The 19,405-nt window shown below is 40.3% G+C and overlaps 1 protein-coding gene across 1 annotated transcript in view; it reads right to left on the bottom strand.

Annotated features, from left to right (window-relative positions):
* Nucleotides 1-19,405, bottom strand: part of OSBPL1A (oxysterol binding protein like 1A) — a 212,292-nt gene that overhangs the window by 148,908 nt on the left and 43,979 nt on the right. Inside the window, 5 exon segments of the mRNA XM_032603377.1 lie at nucleotides 2,477-2,540; nucleotides 2,654-2,727; nucleotides 3,589-3,633; nucleotides 3,736-3,797; nucleotides 17,141-17,285. Coding sequence (XP_032459268.1) covers nucleotides 2,477-2,540; nucleotides 2,654-2,727; nucleotides 3,589-3,633; nucleotides 3,736-3,797; nucleotides 17,141-17,285 — 390 coding nt within the window.

Below are 19,405 nucleotides of genomic sequence, written 5' to 3'. Positions count from 1 at the left end.
ATGCATCAATGGACATTATCAGCAGAGTGAAAAGACAACCCATGAAACTGCAGACAATATGTACAAATCACGTTATCTGATAAGGGATTAATATCCAGCATATACAAAGAACTCCTACAACTCAACACCAACAAGGAAAAAACTGATTAAAAAATGGGCAAGAGATTTAAACAGCCATTTCTCCAAAAACAACATACAAATGGTCAATAAGTACATGAAAATGGTCAACATCACCAGTCATCAGGGAAATGGAAATCAAACCACAATTAGATACTACCTCATACCTATTACAATGGCAAACAAACAAACAAAACCCACAGGAAAAAACAGTGTTGTGGTGAGGATGTGGAGAAATTGGAGCACTATTGGTATGAATGTAAACTGGCGCAGATGTTATGGAAAACAGTATGGAAGTTCCTTAAAAAATTAAAAATAGAACTACCATATGACCACCAATTCCACGTCTCGGTATATATATCCAGAAGAAATGAAAGCAGGATCTTGGTGAGACATTTTCACTCCCATGTTTACAGCAGCATTATTGACAGTGACCAGAAGGCGGAAGCAACTCAAAACATCCACTGATAGAGGAATGGATACAGAAAATGTGGTCTATGCATAACAGTGGAATATTATTCAGCAGCCTTAAAAAAAGAAATCCTGTCACATGTTATAACATGGATGAACCTTGAGGACATTATGCTAAGTGAAATAAGCCAGACAAATACTGTACAATTCCACTCATGTGAGGTACCTAAAGTAGTCAAAAGCATAGAAACAGAAAGTAGAATGGTGGTTGCCAGTGGGGTGAGGTACTGGAAATAGAGAGGCGCTATTCAATGAGTATCGAGTTTCAGTTCTGCAAGATGAAAAAGTTCTAGAGACCTACTGTACAACAAAGTGAACAGAGTTAACGCTACTGAACTTAAAAATGGTTATGATGGTAAGTTTTACGTTATGTGTATTTTACCACAATTAAACAAAACTTATAGGTGCAAACACCTATATTAGAAAAGAAAAAAAGTCTCAAATCAATAACCTAAGCTTCTACCTTAAGAATCTAGAAAGTGAACAGAGCCTGCCTCATAGGAGTCACTGAATGCCTGTTACCTTGTATCAATATGGATTCATAAATGTAGCCTCTAAGTAGACACTTATACAAGAAGCAAAAGTTATAAAACAAGGTGAAGCATAACACAGCAGAAGCTATCAATTCTAAAGAAGTTAAAAATCGGGAAATTTGAAAAGGGTGAGGGAGCAACTTGTTTAATTTTTTGTTTTAAGATAGACAAAGCTTAGTGTTAAATAAATGAATCAAAAGCTGGAACAGAAGAGAATGGCCGGGACTGCACCAACAGAAGAAACGAGAAGATTAGACGGCTAAGACTAGAGAGCGGTTCCCTGGCCCTCTGGTCTCATGCGAAGGGAGGAAGGGGAGTGAGGACACTAAGGGACCAGCATGTGTAAGGAGGCCTGAGGGCAGGGGCAGGTGACTGAGCCTGTGACGGCCCAAGGGCGACGCTGCTGGTCCTCCGGGAGTTCACACGGAAAGGCAGGGACTGTGGTCCAAAGAGAGGGTGCACTGCCGTGGCATGTTGACAACCCTAAAGAACTTGAAGCAGCAAGCAGAAAAGTACGTCTAGGCTCCAGTCTTAGGCTAATCTCAAAGGAGGAAAAATTCTTTCTCCTGGCTGGTAAAAGCAAAGCAGCCAGAAGTGAACATGGAGAACCTAAAAATCCCAATTTTGATATAGGCTTTAAATTTTACCACCAGAAAAATTTCCATTTTCCAGATTTACCCATGTACAAATACACACACACCTACACATATATATGTAGATACGTATATGCATACATTATGTGTGAATATATACACATACATACATATATACATACACATACAAAATGGTAAAAGTTCTGTATAAATGTCTTTGGAACATGCATCTCTTATTCCACAATACGTAGAGATTTTTTTTAACTTGATTATATTTTTTAAATGGAATTCCACAACTTTACTTGTTCTCAAATAAAAACATATACAGTCATCCCTCGGTATCTGTGGGGGAATTGGTTCCAGGACACCTGAAGGATACCAAAATCCATGGAAGCACGAAGTCCTTATATAAAATGGCATAGTATTTGCATACAATCTATGCACATCCTCCTGCTTACTTTAAATCATCTCTAGATTACTTATAATATCTAATACAATGTAAATGCCATGGAAATAGTTGCTGGTGCACGGCAAATTCAAATTTTGCTTTTTGGAACTTTCTGGAATTCCTTTTCCTATATAGTTTTGATCCACAGTTGGTTGAATTAGCAGATGCAGAACTTGCAGATACGGAGGGCCAACTCAACTGCACAAGTGCTTTCTACCCCAAGATTTTACAAGGCAGCTTATACCAATGATTTAGGGCAATCACTTGCAGGACTGATTTCACAGTTTAAGCAAAAGATGCATGTGTCATCCTACCGTGCATACTGCTTGAGTTAGATGTTTGCATCCCTGGCGATAAATATTATGGACTGCATCGGGCCTTCAAAATAAATATAAATTATCAAGGCAAAAGGAAAAGAGATTAGTGAAAACTTTTAATCATTCAAAATTTAGATGCTGAAATTCAACAAGTATTAGGATCATAATACTTACTGTTTCCTATACCATGAAAGGACTCCATGTTCTAACACTACCCAGAATAATCTCCAGCCAAAAAATCTTGAACTCTAAGGGAAAAACAACAAAGATTTTTCCAAGTTGATACATCTAGATTCAAATACTTGACTGATAAAAAGTAATTAAGTTATGACAGTTCTATCTGAGCCTTTCAGCCGGACAGTACCACTGCACACTCAAAAATGAACAAACATGAACTGAGGAACTGGGTGCAGAAATGAAAACATACTACTACAGGGTGACAGGAACAGAAGAAATGCCATATTGGTAAGATCAACGATGAACACAGTTTATAGTTCTGACAATACTGCACAAGGATATTTACAGAAAATATATCAGTTGTGAGCTTCAGAGACAGTTTCCTCAAAGGCCTGAGTTTCTAAATAAAGAGAATTATCCTAAATTTTATACAATATAAGCATACATGTACATAAATATATAGAAGGAGCAGCTGCAAATGCAGAAGAAACTATATGCTCCAAAATAATTCTAGAAAATAACTTAATTCTAGAAAATAGCTGAACTCCAAAAAGCAAAGAAATTTTTAGAACCAGAAAGGTTTTATATGTGTGCTCTGTGACAATTCAAATATTAAATTCCTCCTGAGTCCTCCATGGATCAATGTTCATAACAAAGATGATACGGTAACTCTATGCTTAAGTAAGAAAAAAAAAAATTCCTCCACTCTTCTCTGTACAAACTTGGTCACCTACAAGTGTTAGACCAACAGTTAACTGCTACAATTGCTGGATGCCTAATAAAGTCCAGCAGTATAAAAATGGCTTACATGATAAGATCGAATGATTATTAAATCACATATACTTCAGAAAAGAATGAAAAAGAGTTTTAACAAGAGAGCACCTGAGAATCTTTTTTTTCCAGTTTTATAATTAAAAAACCATCCAACCTACCTTCCAGAGAGGGCCTTCGTATCGTTTCAATGCTTTGTAGATGATCTATCGGAAAAACATGTTTTCATTAAAAACGCATCTATGTATTTCAAGAATTCAAATTTTTTTTCTACATTATATAAATGTAATCCATTACCACGTACATACCTTATTACCAACAAGAACGTGTTTCATTTCAGCACCCTGGGCAAGATCAAGAGGTTTCTGATCTGTGCAAAATACAAGGAAAAAAGCCATCAAGAGCTTAATTCTACACTAAAATTGATGCTTGTATTGTAGCACATAATATTCTTTCATTATTCCATCAACTACACCCCAAATCACCGACCTGAAGCTGCCATCTCAATTCTTTACAGCATCCTTTTCAGTAACTATTAAGCCAGCAAATCAAACTAAACTTTGAACACTCTGTACAGGTTTTGTGATCTTTCAAGCTTTCGTGCCTTAAGTCACTGTACCAGTTTCCTATGGCTGTTGTAACAAATCACAACATACTTACTGCTTTAAAACAATACAAATTATTCTCTTACAGTTCGGGAGGTCAGAAATCTGCAGTCAGTTTCACTGGGCTAATAATCAAGGTGTTGGCAGGGCTGCCTTCCTCTGGAGGCTCTTGAGGAGAACCTGTTCCCTTGCCTTTTCCAGAGGTCCCCTACATCCCCTTGATTCGTGGTCCCTCCCTCCATCTTCAAAGTGCATCATTCCAACCTCTGCTTCCATGCCCACATTTTTCTCCCTCAATATTCTGATCCTCCTGCCTCCTCCCCAAAAAGGAAGGACCCTTGTGATTACACTGGGCCCACCTAGAGAATTCAAGATTATCTCGGTATCTCAAGATACTTAACTAATCACATCACTGGGGGAGTATTATTCAGCCACCACAGCTGCTCTTCAACTACCTCACTGGAGAACAGGTAGCAGAGACAACTCACAGAGTAACGGTGTGATGGTCCACAATTGAGGACAAAAGGAAAAAGTGGTAACTGAGAATGAAACCAGCAAGGTATCATGGTAACTTTCTCAAGCCTACACATGCAAGCACTCTACGTTTTTCCAAACAACAAAAATGCAATTTGTTTGTAAGTTATTTACCAAAGTGAGTTCTGAAGTGAGCAGAACACTATATGAAGGATGCAAACTAAAAGAATAATCGTCTCATAACCTCAAAGAGCTTCTAATTACTAGAGAAACAAAAGCTACACATAAAAATTTAAAACAAAAAACCCAGCCCTTTCATGATAACATATCAGACTGGCACTCTGGAACTCTATTTATGCAGTAAGGTGATAACATTCTATCAAATAACCTTTTTATAAATACCTGGTAAGTGTTGGACAATTTCTTGTAAAACTATCTCCTAATGAGAGTCTATTATGTGCCAATTAATATTTTAGGTACTGGGGATTCATCAGTGAACATGACTGAAAAAATTAGGTGGGGGAGGTGTAGAAAAAGGGAAAGACACAACTTAATAAAAAAAGGATACAGCAAATAAACCATGGTATGCCAACATTTTTAAGGGAATGTTCTGAGAGAATGACTGGAATACCACTTTAGATTGGAGACTGGGGGACTGATTGAGGAAAGCCTCTCTCTGAGGGAGGGATGTTTAAGCTGAAAGGAAGGATCCAGCCTTGTGAGAATACAGGGGAAGGGAACTGCAAGCAGAGGGAACAGCTGATGCAAAGGTCCTGAGGTAGCAACAATTAGGTAGGCAAGAGAGAAAGGCAAAGGAAGAAAGAAGGCACATCATACAAGGCCTCTGTGGGTCAGACCTTTGTGAACCAGTACAAGGAGTTTGGGTTTTATTCTAAATACGATGGAAAGCCACTGAAAGGTTTTAGGTTAAAGAGTAGCCTGACCTGACTTACGTTTCAAACTCCGTCGAAGTGTTAAAAGAACTTAATCAGAACATCTGGGGAAATGTGAACTTTGGCTGTTTGATGATTTTGAGAAATTAAAAAATTATTAATAGGATAATGCCATTGTGGTTATTTCTTCTTTTTTTTTGCGGTACGCGGGCCTCTCACCATTGCAGCCTCTCGCACTGCGAAGCACAGGCTCCGGACGCGCAGGCTCAGCGGCCATGGCCCACGGGCCCAGCCGCTCCGCGGCATGTGGGATCCTCCCGGACCGGGGCACGAGCCCGTGTCCCCTGCATCGGCAGGCAGACTCTCAACCACTGCGCCACCAGGGAAGCCCGTGGCTATTTCTTTAAATAGCTCTACTGAGAGAGAATTCACACACCACACAATTTACTCATGTAAAGTGTACAATTCAGTGGTTTTTGGAATATTCACAGAGTTGTGCAACTATCACATGGTTATGGTGTTTTTCTTAAAAGGAGACCTTATACAAATGTACTTAAATATTTATAGCCAAAATAAGATGACATCGGGGGAGTGGCCATTACTGACAATTCCTGAAAGAGGGTGAGGAGTACATCAATTATACTATTCTATTTAGTAAGCTTTGATAATTTTAGTAATAAAAAGTAAAAAAAAAAAAGATCACTGCAGCTACTGTATGGAAAAACCCTGTAAATGTGGGCAAGAGAAAAGAAGGGATACAAGTTACAAAGCAATAGCAAAGGACCAGGTGAAAGATACTGGTGATATACAAACAGCTCATGCAGCTCAATATCAAAAAACAAACAACCCAATCAAAAAATGGGAAGAAGACCTAAACAGACATTTCTCCAAAGAAGACATACAGATGGCTAAGAGGCACATGAAAAGATGCTCAACATCACTAATTACTAGAGAAATACAAATCAAAACTACAGTGAGGTATTATCTCACACCAGTCAGAGTAGCCATAACCAAATAATCTACAAACAATAAATGCTGGAGAGGGTGTGGAGAAAAGGAAACCCTCCTACACTGTTGGTGGGAATGTAAATTGGTAGAGCCACTATGGAGAACAGTATGGAGGTTCCTTAAAAAACTAAAAAGAGGGCTTCCCTGGTGGCACAGTGGTTGAGAGTCCACCTGCCGATGCAGGGGACATGGGTTCATGCCCCGGTCCGGGAAGATCCCACATGCCGTGGAGCGGCTGGGCCCGTGAGCCATGGCTGCTGAGCCTGCGTGTCCAGAGCCTGTGCTCTGCAACGGAAGAGGCCACAACAGTGAGAGGCCCACGTACCACACACACACACAAAAAAAAAACCAACTAAAAAGACTACCATAATTGTTTTTTAAAAAAACTAAAAGAGCTACCATATGATCCAGCAATCCCACTCGGGCATATATCCAGAGAAAACCATAATTCGAAAGGATACATGTACCACAATGTTCACTGCAGCACTATTTATAATAGCCAAGATGTGGAAGCAACCTAAATGTCCGCCGACAGAGGAATGGGAAAAGAAGATGTGGTACGTATATACAATGGAATATTACTCAGCCATAAAAAAGAATGAAATAATGCCATCTGCAGTGACATGGATGGACCTAGAGATTGTCATCCTGAGTGAAGTAAGTCCAAGAAAGACAAATATCATATGATATTGCTTATATGTGGAATCTAAAAAAATAATGCAAATGAACTTATTTAGAAAACAGAAATAGAGTCACAGATGTAGAAAACAAACTTATGGTTACCAAGAAGGAAAGGGAGGGGGTGTATAAATTGGGAGATTGGGATTAATATACACACAGTTCTATATAAAATATAGAAAACTAATAAGGACCTACTGTATAGCACAGGGAACTCTACTCGATACTCTCTAATGACCTATATGGGGAAAGAATCTACAAGAGTGGATATATGTACAACTGATTCACTTTGCTGTACACCTGAAACTAAAACATTGTAAATCAACTATACTCCAATAAAAATTAATTTAAAAAAACAAGAAAGATACTGGTGGCTTGAACTAGAGAGTTAGCAGTAAAATGGAGACACTAGTAACTATGCGGCTTTGAGAGTGACTTTAGAGGTACATTTATCAGACTGCTACAGGTAAAACTTGAACTGGTCATATATTACTCTTTCAGTGGGGAAAAAACTTTTTAAAATGTTAACTGAGCAACTGATAATCACTTTAGGTTTTCTAGCTAGCCAACAGGAGGATGTCTTATGAAAAGGTCTGCCAACTTGTTATTTCTACTCTATCTGCAGGGCACTTTTAGGCAGAAAGGAGAAAGACAATGTGATTTCTTTCACAGAATTCTGTCCTAACACCAAAAATAAATTCTGAACTCCTGCCAACTAGCTGAAGTCCTACACAGAGCCCTTGCTGCTGGATTCAATGCCCACAGTGCCTGGCACACAGTGAGAATTTAATAAAGTACTTTTAGAACTGAATGAAATAGCCCCCTTACCAGGATAGGCAACATAACCAGTTGTTTCAAAATCGCACTACATCTCTTATCAACCACAACAAAATCAAGTAAAAAACGGGAAGGATCCTATATTTAAATTTTTGCCTGATACAGATTTGTCCCTTAATGGGAAAACGAAATATAAATGTCAACACTCCTCAAATAATTTACATAGAACACAATCTCAATTAGATGTCAACAGCATTTTTACTAAGAACCTAAGAAAATTATTTTAAATAATAATTATTTTAAATGCCATTTGGAAAAACAAATAGTCAAGGAAAATACTCAAAAAAGAATAGTAAGGGGAAACATCATCAGCTATTAAAGCCTTACAAAAACAACCATTAAAAGTGCACCGCTTTTTATGGCTGAGTAATATTCCATTGTATATATGTGCCACATCTTCTTTATCCATTCATCTGCTGATGGACACTTAGCTAGTGGGAAGCAGCCGCATAGCACAGGGAGATCAGCTCGGTGCTTTGTGACCACCTAGAGGGGTGGGATAGGGAAGGTGGGAGGGAAGGAGACGCAAGAGGGAAGAGATATGGGAACATACGTATATGTATAACTGATTCACTTTGTTATAAAGCAGAAACTAACACACCATTGTAAAGCAAATATACTCCAATAAAGATGTTAAAAAAAAAAAGTGCACTGCTGGTGAAGGGACAGCTGAGGCAATAAAAGAGCACAGAAAACACACAAAAAAAGTAAATTCTTCAAGAGTATGAGAAAGGCATAACAAAACAAAGGAAAAGGAAAGGCTGCTTGATAAAGGGTGCAAGGATAAGTGATTAGCAATTTGAGAGCTTCCCGTCCTAATGTACACTCTCATGTAACCTTTCCTGCTCAAAACCCTCGACACCGACCAACAGGGCTGGGCCTCTGGCTGCCTTATGACGTTACCTGTGTCCCTGAGAAGCCCGCTCTAGGCAACCCAGCAGCTTCCTTCTTCAAATATGCCAAGTACCCTCCTACCCCAGAGCCTTTACACTTGCTTGCCCTTTGCTTTCACTGGATCTTCTGCCAGAATCCTTCACCACAGCTCACTTCCTTCCTCATGTGGCTCTTTGCTCACAGTCACTTCAGAGCGGGCTTCCCTTCCCTCCCACCCTTTCCAAAACAAAAGCCTCCCTCCCCACTGAATCGCCCTCTATCCCCTTTAGCCTATTTTATTTTTCCTCACCTCACTGTCCAACACTGTATGTGTATTTATGCTTTGTCTATCTCCTCCCACCAGAACACAAGTATGGGGACAGTCGGATTTTGTTCGCTGTTGGGTCGCCAGTACCTGCGACAGTTCCTGGCACACAGCAGAGGCTCAGTATTTGCTGAATGAATGTGATACAGACACACCAGGAGAAAACAGAATCGAGTATTTACCAAAGCTCTACCTAAGCTTAGAAGTGTTAGAAGAAATCAAAGAAGAGCATCAACAAGTTTGACTAAAAATTTAAAACAGGGCTTCCCTGGTGGTGCAGTGGTTAAGAATCCGCCTGCCAATGCAGGGGACACGGGTTCAATCCCTGGTCTGGGAAGATCCCACATGCCGTAGAGCAACTAGGCCCAGGCGCCACAACTACTGAGCCCGCGAGCCACAACTATTGAAGCTCATGCACCTAGAGCCCGTGCTCTACAACGAGAAGCCACTGCAATGAGAAGCCCGTGCACCACAATGAAGAGCAGCCCCTGCTTGCCACAACTAGAGGAAGCCCATGCGCAGCAAGGAAGACCCAACGCAGCCAAAATTAAATAAATTTATATATAAAAAATTTAAAACATCCTTGTTTAAAAAGACTAGGAAAATTCAGTCATAAAAAGTATAGAAATTATTATTGTCCTTATCACTGAAGGTCTGTGGGTGTGGAGCGGATTATATTACATCCACATGAAATACTATGCAGAAGGTGAGCCATGAAGATTATGCTTCCCGTAAGGACATGGAAAACTGTTGCCATTTAATAAAGAGCAGGATTTTAATATGTCAACTCTATTTACAAGCCATAAACTAAAAGGAATGGTAGATACTTTCTTAGGTGCTTGCCGGCCCATACTCCTTCACCATTCTCTGAGCATCCTCTGCCCTTTTCACAGCCTCCAGGGGAAGGCCCTAGCAGCCATGTTTGTACGGCACACGGATCTTTACTGAGGCATGCAGGATCTTTCATTGTGAGGCATGGGCTTCTCTCTGGTTGTGGCATGCAGGTTTTCTCTTCTCTAGTTGTGGTGCACAGGCTCCAGGGTACGTGGGCTCTGTAGCTGTGGCACGTGGGTTCCAGGGCGCGTGGGCTCTGTAGTTTGCAGCACGCGGGCTCTCTAGTTGAGGCGCGTGGGCTCAGTAGTGGCACGTGGGCTTAGTTGCCCCGCAACGCGTGGGATCTTAGTTCCCTGACCAGAGATCAAACCCGAGTCCCCTCCATTGTAAGGCGGATTCTTTACTGCTGGACCACCAGGGAAGTCCCTGCTCACACTCTTGAGTTGGTATCTATCATTTAAAACTTAAAAAAAATCTAGTCCACAACAGAACAACAACTAAAACAACTAAAAACTAAATCTTCGGATGTTTGGGTATAGGTGATAGTACTTTTTTGGTGCCTTCATTTTCCTCACTTTGGCCATAAAAAAAAAAAAGCATTTGTTTTGCAATTTTAAAAAATGCTCTAAAATAGGTATGAAAATAGATTCAAAGGGTATATAATATGCCAAAGTACCAGAGATTGTATTGGAGAAATTTATGCTTTTTTCTGTATTTTTAAAACTTCCTAAAATGCAGGTACTATTACTCTTATGATTTAAAAAATTACACTTTTTCAGAAAGCACCATCTTGACTTTTATCAAGAACACTATAACATCTTAAACAGGAATGCTGAACCTTCCAGATATCTGTACCCACCTTCCATTACTTTTAGACGTTTACCCCTCAATGTTAAATCATTCTGTAAATTGCTACTAACTTTCAAAGGTAATCATGATTCTCTTTTACTATTTTAAATAGAGCTGAAATAAACATCATAGTACATACTCCTTGCATTTATGTAAATGCATATTTTTCATGTAAAGGAATTTTAATTTAGGTTTTATACCTCCATGTGGAGCCTTTAGTCATGTGTTTTTTGCCATCTGTATATCTTTGAAGAAGTGCCTGAACCTTTTTAGAATTGGGTTGTTTATCTTCCTATTAGAGTTATAAGGGTTCTGTATATATCCTAGATACAGGTGCTCTCTTGTACATGTTTTGCCAATATTTCCTCCCATAAAATAGCTTGCATTTTCATAACAGTGCTTATTGAACAGAAAAACTTCCTAATTTTGACAAACTCCAATTTATCAATATTTTATCACTCATCCTTTGTGTCACATTTAAGAAATCTTTGCAAAACCCAAGGTAACTAAGATTTTCTCCTGTATTTTCTTCTAGAGTTTTATGGTTTTAACTCTTATGTTCATTTCTGTGACCCATCTATATCTAATTATTACACAAGTTCCTTGTTTTGAATATAGCAATCCAACTTTTTCAGTGTCATCTGTTGACAATTTTATCCTTTCCTCACTGATTGCCTTTGACACCTTTGACAAAAATCAATTGTGTGTAAATATATTTATGTATTTCTGGACTCTCTCCTGTTCCATAGACCTAGATATCTACCCTTACCACAGTGACTAGGCTAAGGAATACCTAGATAGTAAATAACAGTAACATTTCTGAGTATGTTGGTGAGGGTGTTTCTGGGTGAGATTAGCATTTGGATCAGTACACTGAGTAAAGATCTGAACTCACCAATGTGGGCAGCATCATCCAATCCACTGAGGGCCTGAATAGAACAAAAAGGCAGAGAAAGGACAAATTCTCTCTCTTCTTGAGCTGGGAAATCCATCTCTTTCTGCCCTCGGAACATTGGATCTCCTGGTTCTCTGGCCTCTGGCTGCCCCCCTCCCCAGGGCTCAGGCCTTTGGATTCAGTCTGAATTATACCATCGGATATAATTTCTCTCTCTCTCTCTCTCTCTCTCCCCCACCTCTCGCTCGCGCTCTCTCTCTCTCTCTATATATATATATATATATAAAATTGGTTCTGTTTCTCTAGAGAACCCTTTTCCAAAGTTGTTTTGGGTATACTAGGTCTTTTCCATTTCCAAATAAAATTTGTAATCAATTTGTCATTTTCTACAAAAAGCCCTGCTGGAACTTTGACTGGGATTGCACTGAATTGCTACATCTACTTGGAGAAAACTGACGACAATGTCAAGTCTTCTGATCCCTGAAAATAGTACCCTTCCCCATATTGATATTCTTAAATTTCTGTCACCAATGTTCAATGTGTACAAGTCTTACACAGCTTTTATCAAGTTTATTCCCAAGTATTTCATGAAATTTTAATGCCATTATAAATAATATGCTTTTTCATTTTCTACTTCTGATTAGTATACAGAAATATAACTGATTTTTGTATGTTGAACTAGCTCACTAGTTAGTTCTACCAGGTTGTTGTAAATTTCTTAGAATTTTTTTACCTGGATGATCAGAAGAATAAGAATTCTTCTTCAGTCTGAATGTCTTCTATTTCTTTTTCTTGCTTTATTGCACTGGCTAGGTCTTCCAATACAATGTTAACAGGTGTGGAGAAAGGGAGGTAAATCAGGTCCCTGTAACTCTATTATGGCCAAAAGCAGAAGCCTCTCCTGATGTTTGAAGTTTGTATTGCACGTATAGGTCTTTAAACTACCTGGAATTTAGTATCCACTATGAAATGGGTATCTAAAATTACCTGTTACTATATGGACAGCTAATTACTAGATTCTTTCCTCATCCACCTATCATGCCACTTTTGTCATCTACTAAGTTCCCATGTGTACATGTTTTAATTTCTAAGCTGTTCACCTACCCTGAACCAATACCAATTCAAGATCTTGCTAAGTGATTTTATACATTCCATGACTTTAAATAACTCTACAATATATAATAATGATTCCCAAATTTGTATCTCCACCCAGACCTCTCCCCTAAACTCAAACTTCTACTTCCAACTCTATCATTTAGATTGTATAGTATAGTATTTCAAATTCTTAATGTCTTAAAAACCAAGCCCCTAATTCTCAGCAACTGCTAACCTGCCCCTCCTGCAGTCTTCTCCTTCTCATGAATTGGAAATTCCATTCTTTCAGTTACTCAGTTCAAACGCTGGAAAGTCATCCTTGACTCCTTTCTTTCATATCTCACAACCAAGCCATCAGAAAATCCTAACCACTCTACCTTCAAAATATGTAAAACAAAAAATCCAACCACTTAACTACCACTTTTATTGCCACTATCCTGATCCAAGCCAATATTACCTCTCACCCCGATTATCCCAACAGCCTCTCAACAGCTATCCTCCCTGCCCACCTAGGGTCTAGTCTCCTCACGGCAACCAGAGGGATCATTTTTCATAACACAGGTCAGATCGCATCACTGCTCCATTCTAAACCCTCCTGCATCTTCCCGTCTCTCAGAGTAAAAGCCAAAATTCTTACAATAACCTGAAAGGCCTTTCATGATCCAGTTCCCACTGCCTCTCTAACCCCCTCCTCCGACCACTCTCCTTCTCTCACTCTGCTCTGGACATCCTGGCCTCCTTGCTTTTCCTGACACATCACGCACACTCTCACCTGTTTCCTCTGCCTAGAACCAAGCTCGTCTCCCAGATATTGACATGGCTTGCCCCCTCACTTCAAGTTTTAATTGCCATCCTAACAGAGAAGCTTCTCCTGCCACCCCATACAAAGAAGGAGCCCTCTATACATGCAACACACTCTGGATCCCATTTCCCTGCTTTTTCCCCCCTCAGAGCACTTATCACATCTGACATATTAAATACCTGCTTTTCTATTTGCATTTTATTGGCCTTACCTTATTAGGATATAGGCTCCATGAAAGCAGGAACTTGTCTGGGTTTTTTTTCTTCACTGTTCTAGGTCCCTAGTCCCTGGAGTAGTATCTGGCACATAAGCACTCAAATATTTGTTGAAGAAACGAATACTTTACTTACCAGAGATTCATAATTGGTCCTTTTATCCAGAAAGGGCAAGCCCTCACGGCTTCTCTCCCCCTTTAAAATTCTCTGCCCTCGACTTTTCTGTATAAATTTAGAATCAGCTAGTCAAGTTCTATGAAAACCTTTTGAGGATTCTGGCTGGGACTGCTTCGAATTATAAATTAATTTGAGGAGAACTGTTAGCTTTTCAATGTTGAGGTCTTTCTCCACCAAAAACATGGAGGGTTCTCCATTTTTTAGGTCTTCTTTTACATCCTTCAGCTGTGTTTTATAATTGCCTCCATTAAAAAAACTAAAACTCATTTCTCAAATATGTTCCTACTTTTTTTGCTATTCCCCAAAACATTACCTTTTTAAAAATTACATTTCTGTCACAATGAAATCAAGCTCTTTTTCTACTGCCTTGGTCCTCCGTAACTTCAAACATACTTAAATTCCCCGTGCCTAAAAAATCTTCCACTTGGCCATGGAGCTATCCTCTGTTCTTACATATTGCAAAGAAGGAGGTAAGTAATGCTGCCTCAGCCTCCTCATTTCCTACTCAGTCATTACCCCTAACCTAGCCTTCACTCAACTACCCAGTGAAAACTGCTCTTTCAGAAAGGACCACTGGGCACTGTGTCACTGAATTCCACAGCCTTTTCTCAGTGTTTATCTTCTTCAGTCTAGGATGCTCGCAACACCAATAACATCCTACCCCTTTAGCTCTGCATTTACTCTCTTCCTTTGGCTTCCATGGAACTGGCATTTCCCTCATGTCTCCTGAGTGCTTCCCCTTCTGCATCCTCCAATTTCTCTTCTAACTTATTCCTGGAAGAACCTATGTCTACCTCAGGGATACAGGAAAAGCCTCTCTGGGGAAGCCGAGTTTGAGCTAATTCTTAAGGTGAGACTAGAGTTTACCACATGGACAAGAAGGAAAAGGGTATTCCTGGCAGAGAGAGCATAAGCAGAGTGAGGACAGCACGGTTAACTACAGAGCCTCAAACAGCTCAGTACGTCTAGAGCTGCAATGTCCAATGTGGTGGACATTAACCACATGTGGCCATTCAGTACTTGAAATGCATCTAGTTCAAGCTGAGATGTGCTGTGAAGTGTAAAACACACACCAGATTTCAAAGACTTGGTACCAAAAAAGGAATGTATAACGTCATTGATAATTTTTTTTTCACCAGTTACATGTTGACATGGTATTTTGGATATACTGCTTTAAATAAAATACAATATGAAAATTAATTTCCTGTTTCTTTTTACTTTTAATATGTGGGTCTCATTGTATCTCTACAGAACAGTGCCAGTCTAGGGCGTAAGGGCCAAGTCAAAAGAAGAGAGGAAGAAGCGTGAGATTCTATAGTAAATTTTCTTTCTCCTTTCTACACCCATTGATGTTACTAAAGTTCAGGTCCTAATTACCTCTCACCTAAGACCATTTCAGTGGCCCTACTGATCCCTCCCTACAGTCTTGGGCCTGTCACAACCCATCCTAGATATTGTAACCATATTAATCTTTTTAAAGCACCTCATCCCTCCACTCCTCAGAGTCTCCTTGACCTTGAAATTAAGGGGCAAAACAGTCTGGCATTTTGAGGCTCGCCACGACAGAAGCTAATCTGCAGTTACAGGATTCCCCAGTATTGTTCCCCTTCATACCCTTGGATGTGTCAAACTGGAGATGTCACCTCAACCTGACTTACATTTTTCACTTTACTACCTTTGCTCATAATCTTCCCTCTGCCTACAACACCCTTTCCCAAAATTCAGCTTACCAATATCTTACTAGATAATAATAGTATTGTTTTATTTAAAAGGAAAAAAAATATTGGGGGGCCTTTTGTTAGAGATACAAACTGAAGTATTTAGAGATGAATTATTTTTTTAATCTTACTAGGACTCCAGGGTCTGTATAAAATTTGTATTCCCTCAGGAAGCTATTTCTAATCGCCCCAAACCTTCAACAAACATGCAACTTGTAGAAGGCATCAAATGCTACACATTACTCTAGGTGCTGGGTAAACTAGACAGTAAAATGTTAGCCCACCCCTTAGGCGCTCAGTCTCACGGGAGACAGCTACATAAGTCAACAACTGCCACGGAGAACAACTGAAGCTATGAAGAGGTCAACACAGGGTCCTATGGGACCACAGACAAGTCCTAATCCAGGCCGATGGTCGGCAGAGGGAAGCATCCTAAAAAGGGATGCAGAAAAGCCCTAATGAGCTGTTCCTCCACTGATTACCCAATTCACCTTTTACAGCTCCTCTTATGGTCATCCAGTTCTGTCTTTGATGCTTCGTGCATGTACAGTCTATCCTCATTATTTGTGAATTCCACATCTGCAAACTCGCCAATTGTTAAAATGTACTTTAATCTCAAAGTCAATACTCGTCGCCATTTTTTGGCCATTCACAGACACAACCAGATCGGTGAAAAACTTGAGTCTTCTGATGCACACATTCCCTGAAGTGGAAAAGCTGGTGCTCTGCCTTCTTGTCTCAGCTCTCGTACTGCGAACAAGCGTCCTCGTCACAGTCTACCTAGTGCCACATTTTTCGCGTTTTGTTTCTGGTGATTTCACTGTTGAAACTGGCCCCCAAGCACAGGGCTGAAGTGCTGTCTAGTGCTCCTGAGTGCAAGAAGCCTGTGATGTGCCTTCTGAACAGAGTATGTGTTACACGAGCTTAGTCCAGGCATGAGTCATAGTGCTCTTGGCAGTGAGCTCAGTGTTAATAAGTCAATAACATACACTGAATAAGGTGTTTTTGAACAGAAGCACGCATAAAACAAGGCTACGTGTTGATCAGTGGATGAAAATGCTGTGACCAGAGGCTCACAGGAACTTAACTCTGTATTTCCCTTATAAGCAATGGTTCAGTATCCACTAATTCAGAGGTCACAGCAATGTTACAGAACATAACTACCACAAATAACAAGAGTCAACTGTACTTTCTTTCCCTTGAGGGTGGAAATCAGATCTTAGGCATCATTAGTGCCTCATATGAAATAGGCATTATTAAACATCTAGGTCTTAACTGAGAAGTAAATTAATAAATGTCTTCTTTCATGTAAATGCCTTGACTTCAAAATTAAACAGGGACCACACAGTTTAACAAAGGCTGGGCGCTAAAACAAAACACTTCATTTCTTTACAGCTTCAAAATGACCAACAGTGGCTTTCACCAACATGCTTACCATTTTTGTTCTTCAGATTAGGGTCCGCTCCACTTTTTAGAAGCTTTAAGGCACAATGTTTATGAGCCCGATAGGCGGCACAATGCAAGGGTGTATTTCCTAACTGATCCGAACAGTTAACAGCAGGAGGATTCGGCCTGTTGAGCTGACAATTGAAGAAATACAATGCAGATTACATACCAAAGACAGACTTTCCTCCATGAAACCCATGATGGTACAGTATAACTGAAAATTCAGGCGGACCCTCACGCCCCAGAGCCTGATGAGCAGTGGGGCTCCTCAGCATCTCAGCTGTCAGTGGCTTCCTGCTCACAAAATCAGCCAACCCACGTCACTCCCCATGCTGTCCTCAAGCTGCCACGGAATCTCAGGCCCCACGCTCCTCTGACAACACACACCACACACTATACCAGGGCCACCCCACTCACCCCTGGACACTGGGATCCCACTAAGATTCTTTCGCCCCTACCAGTCTTGCAATTCACACTTGTGACAGCAAAATTACAAATTGGTCTCCCACAGTCATTGAGAAGCATTAAAACCATAAATGTGGGCTTCCCAGGTGGCGCAGTGGTTGAGAGTCCGCCTGCTGATGCAGGGGACACGGGTTCATGCCCCAGTCCGGGAGGATCCCACGTGCCGCGGAGCAGCTGGGTCCGTGAGCCACGGCCACCGAGCCTGCGCGCCCAGAGCCTGTGGTCCGCAACGGGAGAGGACACAACAGTGAGAGGCCCGCATATTGCAAAAAAAAAAAAACCATAAATGTTAAACATGTAAATGTTAAAGGTCTACTGAATTTGTTGTTCCCAGCTGACTCCTTTAAAAAGTTCTTTTTAAAGGAGTCTCCATTTCACAAAGTTTAAAATATGTTTTAGGCACTATACTTGGAAACCAGAGAGGCCTTTTCAAACGAGCTGAAGTAACTTTAAGGCAAATGGCCGTGCTTCAGTCTTGAATTTAGACCACATTCAAGAGTTTTGTGTTTAATGAGACTATTTTCAGGAAATGGAAACTGGAAAGTAGGTCTCCTAAGAAGAAAAAGAAATGGGTAAGTTTTCAGTCTGTTCTAACATGATATAAATATTTCAAAAATATTGTCCCTTGTTTGTATGTTATTTTTTAGAACTATAGCATACCTTTCAGAAATAATTGCTCATCAAAATTAGAGAAAATATTCCTTTATAGGATCTTATATATTATATGCCAATTTTATTTTATTTTATTTTTTTGCGATACGCGGGCCTCTCACTGCTGTGGCCTCTCCCGTTGCGGAGCACAGGCTCCGGACGCGCAGGCTCAGCGGCCATGGCTCACGGGCCCAGCCGCTCCGCGGCATGTGGGACCCCCCCGGACCGGGGCACGAACCCGTGTCCCCTGCATCGGCAGGCAGACTCTCCACCACTGCGCCACCAGGGAAGCCCTATGCCAATTTTAAATTGGATTAATCATGAAGAAAAAAAACTATCCTTATATTAAATGTTTACCATGAAAAACTAAATTCTTAACCATTAGGTTTTCAAGTAGAAGTGGAGTAGTAAATCAGAAATTCAGAGAAAAACGTAATCATTTAAAATATATCCTGCTTAAACTATTACCATGCTGTGCTTTCAGATATTTAAAGACTTCTGTTCTATTATTATGATCTCGAGTATTCTAGTCCCACAATTTGACTACGTTATGAACTCAACGTTAAGTAAAAAACTGCCTCAGCTTTTCTAAGCAAATTGTCTGAATTAGGCACAAGAATAATTTGTGAAAATTCATGTTTAAGTAGCAGTTACCCTTTTGTTTGTTTGTTTTTTTGTCTTTGCAGTACGCGGGCCCCTCACTGCTGTGGCCTCTCCCGTTGCGGAGCGCAGGCTCAGCGGCCATGGCTCACGGGCCCAGCCGCTCCGCGGCATGTGGGATCTTCCCGGACCGGGGCACGAACCCGTGTCCCCTGCATCAGCAGGCGGACTCTCAACCACTGCGCCACCAGGGAAGCCCAGCAGTTACCCTTTTTTATATATCTTGAAGGTATTCGCTTATCTGTTTCTAACTGGGGCGGTCGCTTAATGTTTTCAATAATCTTTTACCTGGAGAGTGAAATACCTATATTTCCAGGGAAAAACTGTAGTCCTTTGATTATGTGAAATGCTGATTTAAATGGGCCTCCTGCAGTAAAACTTGTAAATAAGGAACTATCCCAAATTCAGTAGCTATTTACTGTTCATCTTTTTTTCTTAGTATCTTAATAAACTTCACACCTTTCTGGAAGAAAAAAAA

Source organism: Phocoena sinus, chromosome 14 (genome assembly GCF_008692025.1).
Source record: "Phocoena sinus isolate mPhoSin1 chromosome 14, mPhoSin1.pri, whole genome shotgun sequence".
Lineage (NCBI taxonomy): Eukaryota > Metazoa > Chordata > Mammalia > Artiodactyla > Phocoenidae > Phocoena > Phocoena sinus.
This window is presented reverse-complemented; position numbering and strand designations above follow the sequence as displayed.